The sequence below is a fragment of the Mus pahari genome, chromosome 22 (genome assembly GCF_900095145.1).
Source record: "Mus pahari chromosome 22, PAHARI_EIJ_v1.1, whole genome shotgun sequence".
Lineage (NCBI taxonomy): Eukaryota > Metazoa > Chordata > Mammalia > Rodentia > Muridae > Mus > Mus pahari.
Genome location: NC_034611.1, coordinates 20,132,754 through 20,147,979, shown reverse-complemented (window position 1 = coordinate 20,147,979; position 15,226 = coordinate 20,132,754). Strand labels below are relative to the sequence as shown.

General features: G+C 45.3%; 1 protein-coding gene across 4 annotated transcripts in view; it reads left to right on the top strand.

Annotated features, from left to right (window-relative positions):
• The window catches only part of Ndufaf6 (NADH:ubiquinone oxidoreductase complex assembly factor 6), a 23,521-nt gene extending 17,691 nt beyond the window's left edge, over nucleotides 1-5,830 (top strand). For 3 of the 4 annotated variants that reach the window (XM_021222311.1, XM_021222312.2, XM_029533333.1), the window contains 3 exons: nucleotides 170-271; nucleotides 3,784-3,840; nucleotides 5,656-5,830. In XM_021222311.1, coding sequence (XP_021077970.1) covers nucleotides 170-271; nucleotides 3,784-3,840; nucleotides 5,656-5,784 — 288 coding nt within the window. In that variant the 3' untranslated portion in view covers nucleotides 5,785-5,830. Of the gene's footprint in view, nucleotides 1-169; nucleotides 272-2,109; nucleotides 2,318-3,783; nucleotides 3,841-5,655 lie in introns of those variants that run through there. The other variant, XM_029533331.1, reaches the window with a different exon arrangement.
• Nucleotides 5,831-15,226: the final 9,396 nt, after the last annotated feature.

Below are 15,226 nucleotides of genomic sequence, written 5' to 3'. Positions count from 1 at the left end.
CTGGAACTCACTTTGTAGTCCAGGCTGGCCTCAAACTCAGAAATCCACCTCCCTCTGCCTCCCGAGTGCTGGGATTAAAGGCGTGTGCCACCACGCCCGGCCTGTCTGGTTTTTAAAGCAATATTGATTTTGAATATACTTACAGATTCCTAACATATTTTCTTCACAGCATGGTGTTTCACAAGAGGACTTTCTACGGAGGAACCAAGATAAAAATGTGAGAGATGTAGTGTATGACATTGCCAGCCAGGCACACTTGCACCTAAAGCATGTAAGTAGCCTCTTTGCCGGTCACTTAGGAAGTCACCACCACTAGATAGGGCTGTCCCTATGGCCTGCTATGGACTTATATACACTGTAGCATTTCTATAACGTACTATGGATTCTTACCTCGACGGTCTTTATGCCATTGTTCATTGGATCCAACCTTTTCCTACTCTAGAAAACCCCCTTCCATCCTCAGCTGAAGGACACTCAGCCTTTTGTGAGTGTGCGTTTTCTCAGTGAGCTCATCCACAGAACGTCTGCCTTCCTTCCATGCTGCCTGTCTCTCTTTCCTCCTAGAGCCCCATTTGCAGCCAGCATTCTCAGTCGCTGGACCTTTATGTCCTGGCTGTGGCTGGCTGCAGCTGTAGGCGGGGCTTATGGCTGCCTTATGGTTCTGTCCTGCTGACTGCGTGCTCTGCTCTCACTGCTGCCTCAGAGGGAAAGCATGCCACCCAGCTTTATGTTTCCTAACCGTCCCAATGGGACTCCAGCTCGGAAGGGTCCCAACTGACCCAGTCATTTTGCTCTCACTCTTACTCTTTTTGACCTTTCTACCCTGACATTTATTTTTCCATTTCCATCTCCGAAGGGTCCTGAACTGCTGTTCTCCTGAATCTGGTTTTGTTCTTTAAGAGTTTACTCCTCAGGAGGGGTTTGGTGGGAAAGGGGGGGTAAGAGAAGATAGTGCGGGAGGAAGACTATGACATAAGTACATTGTCTGTCATTCACATACACCTGTATATGAAATTATGAAATAACAAATTTTTTTGGAAGCAGGGTTCCGTGGTATAGCCCTGAATACTCTGGAACTTTCTGTGTAGACCAAGCTAGCCTCAGATCCAAAGAGATTTGTCTACCTCTCCCAGACTGATAGAACTGCGGATTACAGTTTCCAAGTGTTTTATTAATTTACTGTGGTTGGGCATAATGGTGCATGCCGTTAATCCTAGAGCCAGGTGGATCTCTGAGGCCACCCTGGTCTACAGAGGGAGTTCCAAAAAACTCTGTCTCAAAAAACTAAAAACTAAAAACTAAGAAAGAAAGAAAGACCTAAAAAATTCTAAAAAATTTTAAAAGAAAATAATAATTAAAAAAAATATATTCAGGCTGGTGAGATGGCTCAGTGGGTAAGAGCACCTGACTGCTCTTCCGAAGGTCCGGAGTTCAAATCCCAGCAATCACATAACCATCACAACCATCCGTAACAAGAACTGACGCCCTCTTCTGGAGTGTCTGAAGACAGCTACAGTGTACTTACACATAATAAATAAATAAATCTTAAATATATATATATATATATATATATATATTTGTTGTTGAGTGTTGGGGATTGACCTCAGGGTCTTCTATGTGCTAGGAAAGCTAGCATTCAGAGTCTCCAAGTCATTTTAAGTAGCCAGGACTGAAAGCTACTGGTTTATTGGTTGCATAAAATGCTCTCCTAGAAAACGGGTTTAGGGCAGTGGCTTGAAGAACCACATGGTACTTTGGAGGCTTCCTCGAGGCAGGGGAACACAGAGGGTGCTGGTGTACACTCTAGAAGCAAAGCCTGATGTCATCCAATTCTGCTGCTTATTGATTGTGATCAGAGCTCTACCAGGCCCCAGCTTCCACAGAGACAAGAGGGTCATCATCTTACCTCTTGGCTCAGAGTGTTATTTAGATAAATGAGCTACCATACAAAGAGTTAATAATGGTCCCTGCCACACAGTAAGGGCAATATCAGTTAGTTTTTGTCACCAGCAATTAGAGCTGTGAGTATTAGAGTAGAAAGCTCCCTGAGCTGGGGTTCTGTTTGTTTCTGTTGCTTTCGTTTTTTTGATACAGGGATTTGCTATTTAGTGTCATTAGGAACTTTCATTGGAGTCTACCCTGGCCTTGGATTTGTGATCCTCTTTCTTCAGTCCCTGATGTGTTCAGATAATGGATGTGTGCTACCATGCCTGGCTGAAACAAGAAAGATTGGGAGCTGGCAGATGAGTGTCTCATCACATCTGGCCTCACAGCTTAGTCCTGAACACCTGACTGGGGCTTCTCAGGAACTAAGAAATGACAGACAGTGAAGACACATAGAGAAGAGCGAGAATCAGGTGGTCTGTGCTCGCTCTGATAGAGGGCAACTACTGCTCACCTGGAAACTCAGTGTTTATCCTGTGCAGCACCAGGAAGAAGGGCTCGCTAGTCTCCGTAGGTTTTTGTAGGTAAGCAGTCTTGGCCCTTGAACATCTGCGCATTGTGTCAACATTCGAACACAGACCAGGGAAAGGTTTTTGTCATTTCTCTGATCCTGACTCAGGGAAAGCTTTGTTGTTCCTGTGGGTCCTCGGTGCTGGTGGGAGGACTTGACATGGCTGTGCTCATGTTAATAACACCCAGGGCTTCCTACACATAAGATTTACTTCTGAAAAAGAAAAGGTGTTTGGAGAGATATGCATGTGTGTGTGTATGCCAACAGCCACAGTGACAATAATTGCCTGACTGTGACAAGATGGTGAGAACAAGTCAAAGGCTGCACAGGGTTCATCAGGTGGACCACACTAGTCCCCGTCAGTGCGAGACAGTGAGTGCTGTGCTTGGTGCTCAGCTTTGGTTATAACTCCATTTGAGGTGGGTGACATTTAGGGAGACGGGCTACTGGAGAATGCAGGATTGTGACTTTGGCAGGTCAGAGTTGGAGTCACCAAGTGAGAGGTTACTGTCAATGCTGTAAGTCCAGATGTTGCTCAAGGAGTGTGCCTCCAGATGAGGATGGGGGACAGAGTTGTGAGGCCACGCCCATTCAACAGCTAGGAGACAGGGCCATTTACTAGGAAGGGTTAAAGAGAAGAACAGGCGAGCAGAGAGGAACCGAGTACCAGCATTCCTGAGCTACCGAGAGGCTGAGAGAAAGGTGACCATGGCGTGGAGCACCATGGATGGCTGTGGAGCAATCTGAGTGTGCTGTCAGGAGTAAAACCACAGTGTGGAGGCAGGGTGTGCTCTTCCTGGTGTAACAGACAATGTGGAGTCTCTATTATAGACAAAGACCTGGAAAGAGTCGGTCTGGCAAATGCAGAATGATGGCGTCAGCTGGAGTGGACCAGGTGGATCAGAGCGTGGGAGAGCCAGGAGACAGGCTGAATTGGGATTACAAAGATGTTTGCATTGCAGGAAGAATAGCTGATGCCTGATCACTAGGGATCTAATCAGGATGAAAGTGAAATAATGGAATAAAGATGTGAATGAGTCAGACAGAGCCACTTGGGAGGGTCATCTGCATCTAAACAGGCTGACTAAGCAGAGTTAGTGTGAGGTGTGGTGAGGGAGTTGGGCAATGCCACCGCTAAGTCGAAAGAAAGCGGAAGGGGCTTTGATAGGACAGGGTTGGTTTTTGCTAAATCCACGAGGCTTTGAAGCTAGCCGTGGGTAGCAGGAGATGAGCTGTTTTCTTGCTTTTGTCCAGCCACTGCTGCTTTGTGGTCTCAGGGAGGCTGTTTCTGAAGCTCTCCAACCAGTTTCCTTCCTTCTTCCTCTAAGGCGCGGTCCTTCCACAGAAGCGTCCCTGCGGAAGCGTTTCCTGCTTTTCTTCAGACGGTGAGTGCGTCCGTGGGGAAGGCTGGGTGCCTAGAGAGCAGACTGGGGCCATTTCTCGTGTCTCGTCAAGTCTCCAAAGAACTTCTTTTGGTTCTGCTTCCCTACCTTACGGTGGCTTGATTCGTCTGTGATGGCGCGCGGGTTTTCTGTGACGTGGTCAGCACAGGCTCTGCGACCAGGCCGCCGTCTTTACTCCGTCCTGTCTCCTTCTAGCCATGGGCCCTTAATTTCTTTAACCCCTGTGTTCCTCAATTGTACTCAGTAAAATGAAAATTACAAAAGAAGCCTCCTGGTTGGAGTGTCTCCATGGAAACCTGGCCATGCAGTAGCGTGAGCTCACAGGCCATTGCTGTATTGAAATAACCTGAAAACACTGTTTAAAAGGTAGTTTCCTGGGCTCAAATTCCCTTCCTGTGAGATGGCTCAGCAGGTAACGGTGTTTCTTATATAAACCTATCAGTCTGAGCTCAACCCCCAGAAGGTACGCGGAAGTAAGAAGGAAGGGACCCCATAAAATTCTTAGCTGTGTGGTCAGGGAGGTGCCAGGGAGTGAAGGTGTTTATGGTACCATGTTGATCGGGAGCTCATGGTGTAAGAAGAGAACTGGCTCCTCTGGTATCCACACACTGCATAATACACAATGAAAACCTGAAGGAGGCCTCATTCATTCTTGTTTGACCCCGCCCAGGTCTATGCTGCAGAACTCCAGGGGGCGCTGTGGATGTTGTCTGAGAAGAGCCTCAGAATCATGGAGTGCCAAATGAAGCGACTTTTGGGCAGGCGCGTAGTTCAGTTAGAGTGTGATCCTGCACACCTGTGAGGAATAATGCCAGTGCCTGGGTGATAGACAGGAGGAAACTATAAACTAGCCAAAACAACAGACAACCAAAAGTTAAAGAATACTATGCAGGTCCCATCTCTCCTTAATCCTTGCGTGATAGGTGCTGGGTAGGGTGACTTTTATAGGGACCTGTGATTAGTCTTTTTGTCCGAAAAAAATCTTGTTTTCTAGCAAGAACAAAGAGACTCATTAAACTTCAAAAATTAATTTTTTAAAAGGTCAACGTGAGGGGCTGGGGAGATGCTCAGTGGTTAAGAGCACTTGCCGTCCCCACGTCAGGCAGCTCATGGTCAGCCATCAATCCAGCTCTGATCCGACGTCCTTCCTGCTACTGCAGGTGCTGTGTGGGTGCCCCAGAAATAAATACACCTTTAAAAAACGAACAGTCAGCTTGAGCCTCATGGAACCCCGAATTTGGAGATGTTTCATGGTCCTTGATTCGTATTTCTGTTTGTGATGGCACACACTGTAATTCCACTACTCCAGAAGCCAAGGGAAGGCGAGTGGGTATTTGAGGCCAGTCCGGGATGCCCGCTGATATTTAAGAAGACTGTTAGGAAAAGAAAACAATTACTTTTGTTTTGGTCTTTGGTATCAAACTCAGGCTCTCACAGATGCTGGTCATCCCATTACCAACCTACTTCCTGGCTGGAATCTTCTTTTCTAGTGCCTCAGAGTCAGAAGCACAGTATCTCCGGTGCTTAGGCCTTGGGCGGAACATTATATGTCTGATCAACAGAGGCCCAGTGGTCATAGCTTTAACACTTGTACTTTTCCTTTGAAACAAGGACTTTCTTACTATGGAGCCCAGGTTGGCCTCCATTTCATTATTTAGCACAGGCTGGCCTCAAACTCATGGCAGTTCACCTGCTTCAGTTTCCTGTGTGTTGGGATTTCAGGTGTGGGCAGTACTTTTCTCTTTTTAGGAGATGTGATCATTTTATGATCTAGTGACCACTGTTCTCTTTCTACAGGTTTCTCTAGAGGACTATTTAAAGAAAATCCAGCGAGTAGACTTTGATATATTCCATCCATCTTTACAGCAGAAGAATACGTTACTTCCATTATCTTTGTATATTCAATCATGGAGAAAAAGATACTAAAATGATTTCATGTTGCCCATACTGATTTACTTTTAGTTTATTAGTTTAAAAAATATGTGGTCTGTTTTTTTTTGTTTGTTTGTTTTGGTTTTTTTAAGAAACATTAAGAGCTAACTCTGTGTGTGTGTGTGTCTGCGCGCGCACGCGCGTGTGTGTGTGTGTGTGTGTGTGTGTGTGTGTGTGTGTGCATGTGTGCCTTTGTCAATTTATGTGCAAGAATCCATAGAGGTCAGAGGGTGTCATATCCCACAGAACTGGAGTCACCGGTGGTTGTGAGCCACCTGATGTGGATACGGGAACCTCTGTAAGCGTTCTTAACCACTAAGCCAGCTTCCCAGCCTTGGGAACTAACATTTCACTTAAGGAGATAGGCACTGTTGCTCGGGTTCAGGTAGCTCACAGATCAGCTGCAGAACTTCAGTGGGCCTGGGATGTCAGATGGGGCTGCTGAGCCATCACTGGGAAGTTGACATCCCAGGAGGAGCCGGGTGGGAGGGCAAGGCAGTCACCTTCCCATGTCTCATCCTTAGGGATCCGAAGGGGAAAGAATGTAGGACCACAGTGTACCATGCTGGCATGAGATGCTCCATGGAGCTGCAAAGGGTATTTTTAGGGCAAAATGAACTTTAAGTCTAAGTGGTTGTTAATGCTAGTCTTCCTAACCAAAAATGTATCCATAGTGATGAAAAGCCCGAGTTTAAGATAAAGCAGCTGCTCATCACAGTGGGAGCCTTATTTAACTTCCTTCTGGGTAGTCTGGAAGCTTCCGCTTTCTTATTAACCCCAGCTGACTGAACCCACAACCTTGGTTGTTCAGCATTAGCTCAGCCGTGACTGAAACTCTGTATCCGTGGGAATTATACTAACAGGATTGCTCTGAGCAGCCTTCCAGAGGTTGTACATTTTGGTTGTTTGCTTTTTTGAGACAGGATTTACTTTGTGTCACTTGGCTACCCTAGAACTTGCCAGGTATACCAGGCTGGCCTTGAACTTCTAGAACCTCTGCTTCCGGAGTACAGGGATTAAAGGTGTGTACCACTACACCCAACAGGAAATGTGCATTTTAAAAAGATTTATTTATTATTATATGTAGGTATAGTGTAGCTGTCTTCAGACACACCAGAGGATGGCGTCAGATCTCATTATGGATGGTTGTGAGCCACCATGTGGTTGCTGGGCTTTGAACTCAGGACCTTCGGAAGAGCAGTCAGTGCTCTTAACCGCTGAGCCATTTCTCCAGCTCCGGAAATGTGCATTTTTAATTTTATTTATTTATTTACTCATTTTGTTTTTCCCCAGACAGTATTTCTCTGTGTAGCCTTAGCTGTCCTGGAACTTGCTCTGTAGACCAGGCTAGCCTGGAACTCAAAGATCCGCTTACTTCTGCCTCCAAAGTTCCAAGAGTCAAGTGGCTAAATTTTAGATTATAAAACACTTACTAGTTGCACAGATTAAAAGTATTTACATGGCGGTTCTCTAGCAGATAAAGACGATGAGTGGGACAGTCCTATGACCAGGACGATGAGTGGGACAGTCCTGCAACTAGGTTTGTGGCAGGTCCTTCTCCTGGCTTTCTCCAGACTCTGACTGCTCCCTCCCATCCCCCCATTTCCGTGGTTCTTGGCAGGTGACTCTAGTCCTCGTTTTAGCTATGAATTAGTGTCTACTTTATCTGTGCATTAGTAATAGTTTAAAACGATACAGTTTTGCAAATTAAATCCAAAAGAGAGCGTTGGGAGGGCAAGGCTATGGGGCTCACCTCGCCTTAGCCTTCCCGGTGCCTAGGAAACCTTCTGATTGACAGCACCTAGGAGTCATTGCATGGGAGAGTGAGTGTCCAGGGTGCTTGTGTCAGCAAGTATTTGTTTGATTCTGGTGCTGCAAGGACATCCTCTTGGCTGTCTCCGGGGAGTCTTCCAGCTAGTCCTCAGAGGCAAGTACATGGAAACGGGACTCTCTTCTTGGGATTCTAAAGGAGCCTGGGTTGAAGAGTTCCCGAGTCTTTGTTAGCATTGTGGCCAGTGTTTGGAGATAAATGTGGCAGCAATCAACTGCTAAATATCTTGGCTCCTGCCAAAGGGTCTTAAAAAGAGCTGAGACTCAGCTGGGTCCTCAGTGGCTCAGCAAGCACTGAGGATTTTCTAAGATGCTTTGGTTTGATGAGCTGAAGTTACCTCAAGGCTAAAATGGGGGTCACATTTAGTATTGTTAATTTCCTGGCATGAAGAACTCTCTTAGTCAGAAGGAAGGAAGGGAGGGAGGGAGGGAGGGAGGGAGGAAGGAAGGAAGGAAGGAAGGAAGGAAGGAAGGAAGGAAGGAAGGAACGATGGAAGGAACGATGGAAGGATGAATGGAAGGACAAAGAACACCTGTAATCCTGTCACTTAGGTGGAGGAGGAGGACCATGGTAATCCTCTAGTGAGTTTAAGGCCAGCTGGCCTAGATGAGACCTTGTCTCAAAAATCCAAAAATAAAAGTAAATAAAGGTAGGCCAACTTCTAAAGGAAAGTTTGTGAATACAAATATCCATATCCTCTGGCCTGGTGAAACACTTTGAATTAAGATCAAAGAATTGGTGTTTATCTTACCCATTTCAGCAAACCTCCAGGTCCTCTTGGATTCTAGCTGTTTTAGTTGGTACAAATTTAATTTCTTTAAAAACACTAGCCCAATTGATGACTTGACCAGGAAGATCCTCAGACTTGTAAACACTATGCAGACAGTTACTTAAAGTAAAACAAAGCATTAGCCTACTGTTTGTTTCTGTAACAAGACTGGACAAGAAGCCACCCGGGGAACTGGGATTGACTGAAATGGGTCAGAAGGAGGGCAGACTGGCCACTTACCTGCTTTTCCTTATGGTGAAAATTACTGTGTAGTAAGCATTATTTCTTAAAAATTAGGATCCTGGGGCAGCCTCACAGAGGGTCTGGGTTGAGTTCCCAGGACCGCATGGCCACAACCATGCCTACCTGGTAATCAGGTGATCTGAAGGCCTCTGACTCTGAAGGAACCAGGCACTGTGTAAACATGCAAACATGCAGGCAGACCAATCGTACACATAAAGAGTTTTACGAAGGTCCCTTCAAGCAGTAGGATGGTGGGAGGCAGGTGATCGCTGTGCGACTGGCCAACAGGTGACCATGACATCACACAGGCCACTTTTTATTCAGGGTCAGCAGGATGCTTGATGGATAAATGCGCTCACAGTTCAGGCAGAGCCTCTAGAGTTCCATCTTAGAACCCCTGACGGAAGGACAGGATAGCTCCTACAAGTTGTCCTGTGACCTCCACACGCATGCAGTCCCATGCACATACATATGTGCACACATATACCACACACAACAGCGTGACAGCTGAGTGATGCATACAGTATTCAGGAATCTAGATTGTTGGCTACAGTCAAAGCAGGATGAGAGGAAGGATGGTAAGTCAGAGGACACAGTAAGGGGTTTGGTTTTAATATATGTATTCTGTATGTGCGCTCATGATTATTGTTTACAGTGTTTCTAATGTAAGCATTCCTTGGATAAACAATGCCTTTTGACTCAGAGCTAGAAAGTCCTAGTTATTTGATGAGCCTGTGGGCTGACTTTTTTTTTTTTTCTCCTGCACAAATCCTGTTTGCCTTTGAGTCACCCTTTTTTCGTTAAACATCCCTGCCTGGCTTCGCTGTGCCAGGCTTTGCTGTGTTTTCTATTTTATTTTTAATCCTGACCCCTCTCCCGGCGGTTCAGTTATGTAATAATGCTCTGTGTGTTTCAGTACATGCGGCACCATGAATTCCTCAAGGACCAAATTCAAGAGCCGTATAAGCCTGGAGTCCTTTTATTGGTAGGGCAGGATTCCTTAGGAACTCCACATTAATGATTCAGAAAGCTGTTTCAGGATTTCTATGCTTGTTTCTTGGGGCAGTTGTCTATGCGGTACTAATTTCCAAATGCACTGCGTTCTCCTTATTTAGCAGAAGGATGCTGCCATCCCTCACTTGTAAGCTGTGTGTGGCTGGAAATAGATCTCACTGAATCCTGCTCTCCTAGGTTATTTTGAAACACTGAATATATGTTGTTTTTACACTGCCTACTTCTTGTACTCATTACAATACTGGGGCCAAATAAACACAGTAGAGGATAATTATTAATTTTTTTAAGATTTATTTATGTTATGTTTATGAGTACACTGTCAATCTCTTCAGACACACCAGAAGAGGGCATCAGATCTCACTACAGATGGCTCTGTACCTACATGCTGTTGCTGGGAATTGAACTCAGGACCTCTGGAAGAGCAGTCAGTGCTCTTAACCACTGAGCCATCTCTCCAGCCTGAGGATAATTATTTTTCAAGTCAAACATTTCATAAGTAAGAAATAACCACCATTAAATGAATTAAGTCCTCCCCATTTTTTTTCTCAACATACATGAAACATTAAAAATGGTATCCAGCTAGGCACTGTGCCACATGTCTGTGATCCCAGCATAGAGGCAGGAACCCTCAAATCCAATAACAGCCAATGAACAACTGTAGAGGAGAGCCAGATGTGGTAGGACACACCTTTAATCCCAGCACTCTGAAGGCTGAGGTTGGCAGATGTCTGTGAGTTTGAAACCAGCCTCGCCTACATAGTGAATTCTAGGACAGCCAGATCTACATAGTGAGACCCTGTCTTGGGGAAAAAAAAAAAAAAAAAAAAAGAGCAAAACAAACAAGGATGAGGGGGAAAGATGGACAGACAGAAGGCCTGAGTGGATGAAGACCAGAGTTGGGTTCCCAGCACTGCAGGATAACTTAAAACCACTAACTCCTGCCCCAAAGGCTCCTGCCCTCGTGTTCACAGTTATACACATAATTAAAAATAAATGCGAAAAATGGATGAAGGGGAAGATGCTAATACAGGCACATGAAAGCTTTGATTTTTTTCAGCTGTATTTTTTTGTTTTTGTTTTATTTTTGTTAAGTTAGGGTTTTTCTGTGTAGCTCTGGCTTTCCTGGAACTTGCTCTGTAGACCTGGCTGGCCTTCAACTCACAGAGATCCACCTGCCTCTGTTGACCCAGTGCTGGGATTAGAGGAGTGTGCCTCCACCGACTGGCTTTCAATTGTCTTTTAAAATGTTTCAGTCTGCACTGTAGCCTAGTAATGCAGTGTGGAAAAGATTGTATCAGAAAATACTGTCAGGGTGGTGAGGGGTTCAGCACGTGTGAAAGCACTTGCCACGCAAGTCCTGTCCCTCAAACCCGAGGTGAGGAGGGAGGACCAGCTGACTCCCAAAGCCATCGTCTGACCTTCATGGGTGTGCCACGCTTCCTGGCCCCTTCATCATGCACACATAATGCTAATAAAAAGCTATAAAAATTGATTTTGTCTTTTGGGGTTTGTTTTTTGTTTGTTTTTGACAAAGTAGCCCTGGCTGTCCTGGAATACACACCGTAGATCAGGATGGCCTCAAACTCAGAGATCCAAAATCGACCTGACTCTGTCTCCCACGTGCTTGGACTAAAGGTGTGCACCACCACAGCTCAGCTGGTGTTGAAATTTTTAAAGAGGGAAATTGTATTACTCAGGGTTCTCTAGAATAACAGAACATATAGAATGTGTGTGTGTGTGTGTGTGTGTGTGTGTGTGTATGTATGTATGTATGTATAGAAAGGGGATTTATTTAAGAATAACTTAGTCTGAGGTCCAGCTAATCCAACAATGGCTGGATGTCTCAGGTGGCCTTCAGTGTACACCAGAGTCCTGAAGACGTAGGTTGAAATGCCAGTGAAGGAATGGATATGCTAACAAGGAGAGAGCAACAGGCAAGGAGCTTTTCTGCATGTTCTTATATAGGTTTCCAGATTAGATCTAGATTAAATATCTGGATTAAAGGTGTGTCCTCCTACCTCTAAAATCTGGATTAGAAGTAGATCTTCCCATTTCCAATTAAGCAGAAATCCCCTGCAGATGTGCCCTCATTTGGGGGGGGGTGTTACTTAATTCCAAATGTAATCAATCAAATTGACATCCAAGAATAGCCATCACCAAGGTCCTCATATTTCATCGTATAAAAGAGGGTTGTAAATTACTGGGGATGTATATTTTTATGGTTATAATCCAGATATACTAAAGAGTTTGACTCGTATGAGACCAACTTGCCCTTAAATCACCAATGGAAGTATGTGAGCTGCTACCACTGCCTGATGTTCTCTGCATGCCAATATTTACAAGTGTGGGCGGAGTGGAGTGCAGGACCCCTGTATCCTGTGGATCCTCAGAGTCAAGGAGTCATTGCCTGTGCTATGAACAGGGTTGCAGGTCTTTAGACATATTTAAAAGTCATTTGTTTAGCATTTGGTTTAATTCCCTTGCACATTCGATATGAAAAATCTCTTCTCACATTTTTGTAATGCCCTTGTTCTTCGGGTTTTCTGGGCTTTAGATCCACAAGGAATTGGTCCAAGGCCTGGTGTACACTGTAGAGCCACAGAAGGCCACCCATATGAGGTTTTCTTCTTTGGGGATGTCCTTTTTCAAACAGGGTAAGGGCAGCAGAGAAGAGGCAGAGTATAAACTGGAAGTCTTTGAAAACAGAGTCCTCATGTCTGAGCACAAGAACACAGTCAGCTCTCAATCGTCTTGACTTGTTTTTATTGCCTAGGTTTTTCTAGTGTGTTGACATGTCCCATTTCCACATAGATTAGCTGGGATCTGAGTTACAACCAAGAAAAGTGGCAAGCAGGGCCTGGGGGTCAACCATGAAGCAGGAGGCTGAATAGTAGTTGAGCTTCCCAAGCCAGTGTTCACCTAAGTACAGCTTCCAGGTTCATTGAATGTGTGGGAGCTGCTGCCAGTGAGGACTGTTTTCCACACACATCTAAACCTGCCCTAACCTGATCCAACCTGTCAAGAGAAAGCAGAACTTAAATCCAGCTTCACCACTTGGCCTCTCCGACACTGGAGCAGTAAGGGCCATTAGCTGCTTGGCCCTGCTCTGCTTCAGGCATCCACTGATGATACCACGCTGGCTGCACACAGTAGGACTGAGTCCTCATGTTTCCTATGTGGCCTTCATTGACAGTGTTGCCTTCCTTTGGTGCCCCATCTAGGTCTCTTCTGACACTCCCATGAGTTAGGAGGTTACCTAACTCGTTACCTGTGTGTGTGTGTGTGTGTGTGTGTGTGTGTGTGTGTGTGTGCAAGTTCACACTGAGTGGGGCTGCACTGATCCATTGTGGTTGGGGATGGGGGTGGGGGTGGAGTCTAGGGGAAAGTCCTGGCTGTTTGTGGCATTATCTGGTTCACACTTGTGGAGATGGAGTCCTTTATTGTGGCATAACGAAGGAGAGAGTCTGGTAGAAAAGAGATCAGTCATTGTCGTTGTTGTCGTTGTTGTTTTTAAAGATTTATGAATATACTGAAGCTGTCTTCAGACACACCAGAAGAAAGCATCAGATCCCATTACAGATGGTTGTGAGCCACCATGTGGTTGCTAGGAATTGAACTCAGGACCTCTGGAAGAGCAGTCAGTGCTCTTAACCACTGAACCAACTCTCCAGCCCCGGAAGACATCAGTTTTATTTGTGTTTTTAAAAACTAGAACCTGTAGCTACTGTCAAAAGCTTTTTTTTTGTCTTGTTAGACTGTTCCTTTCTTGGTTCTCTTTCTTGGTCTTGTTGCTATAACACAATACCTGAGATGGGGTGCTTAATAAAGAAAAAAGGTTTATTGGTTCACTGTTCTAGTGGCTATAGAGTACAAAGTATATATAACTTTGGTATCTGTCAAGGGCTCCATGTCTTTGTTACAACTCGGAGATGACATCATATGGTAGCAAGCAACACAAGTCAGAGAACTCATCTATGATGAGAGAGGAGGCTGACTTGAGAAATTCCATCAGTCCATCTGTGAGGCTGGTGGAATGACCTAATGACTTTCGGTAAACTCTACCATTTACAGGTCCCGTCCCATCACTACCACCATGCTGAAGACCATGCCCCTGTCACACAAACCATCTGGGGACAAAGAAAGAACAGGGTCTCACTATGGAGACCAGGAATGCCCCAAATTTGTAAATCCTCCAACCTCTGAGTCCTGGGACTGCGGGTGTGCGCAGCTCTGCTTGGCCCGTGGGTAGCCTTTCCGGGTTTGCAGCCTTCTCAACCCCAAGTCTGAACTGTGTGAGACAAACAAGGAAACCCAGAGACCCTGTCGCCAAGCTGGTCCCCATGTGCCTGCCTCGGCTGCTTTCTTCTCTGTTTCTGAGCAACGCCCGGGGTTTTGGGGGAACTCAGGTTGTGTGCTGCATTTGTACAGTCCATCTCCCTAGACTTCTACACTCAGGATGAAACTCAACAGTGCTGGCTGGCTTCCTGTTTGGGGAAGTGTAGGGAGTTCACTTCTCCACTAGTGTTCTGGTTCTCCCAACCCTGCTACACAGCATCTGGGGCAAGTCCTTTACTTGCTGAGCCATCCCACTGCCCTGGTTCTTTAAAACCGAGTCATGGTATTTTTTAAAAGTCTTATTTGAGTATAGTGTGGTGGCACACACTCTTATTACCAGCATTCAGGAGACCGAGGCAGAAAGACCTCAAGTTTTAGGCCAGCCTGGTATTAAAATAAACCATGTCTCAAAAAATTGAAAAAGGTTTTATCTTTTAGAGTTATGAGCCTAAACATTTGCTGATAAAATATATGTCTCAAAATTGGTTAAGAAATAATCAGAGGGATTTATTCAGTGGGAATACTCAATGGAAAATTTTTTCTTTCCTAGTAGGAAAAGTGTCGCAGGAATACCACAAGAGAAAATGACCAACCTCTCTATAAAAAACAAGAGTGGTTGTGCACTCCAGAGGCTGAGGCAGGTGGCTCTCTGTGAGTTTGCGGGCCAGCCTGGTCTACATAATGAGTTCCAGAGCAGTCAGAGTTATGTAACAGAGCCCTGTCTGTCTCCAAAAGCAACAGCAGAAAACAGCAAGGACAGGGATCTGCGGAAGCTCCCAGATTGATGTATAGTGAGAAATAAGTGCAGGAAAGGTGACGGTTATGGGCTTTGTCGTTGGTTTGTTCTGAGACAGTCTCCTGTCCAAGTCTGGCTGAATACCAGCTTACAGCAGGCAAGGCTGGCCTTAAACTGCAATCCTCCTGCCTCTACCTTCAAGTTATGGATGTTTTAGGTATGTCCTGTCATATCTAGCTAAGATGAAATTTCTTTTCATGTTGATTTTCACCACTGTGAGCCTTAAGCTAAGATTCGTGTAACCTGGAGAAACCTGCTGTTCCTTCCATTCTGAGTGCAAGCAGGAAGCCATGCTGTCTGCAGCCCCAACGAGTGTACCTGTTAGAAAGCACAGACATTTTCATACTCCACTGTGACCGTGGCAATCAAGAAAGAGCAGTCACAACTGGGCTGTTTTTCTGGTTGTTTCCATCTGAATTTTTATTATTTTAACAGCCATTATTTACCT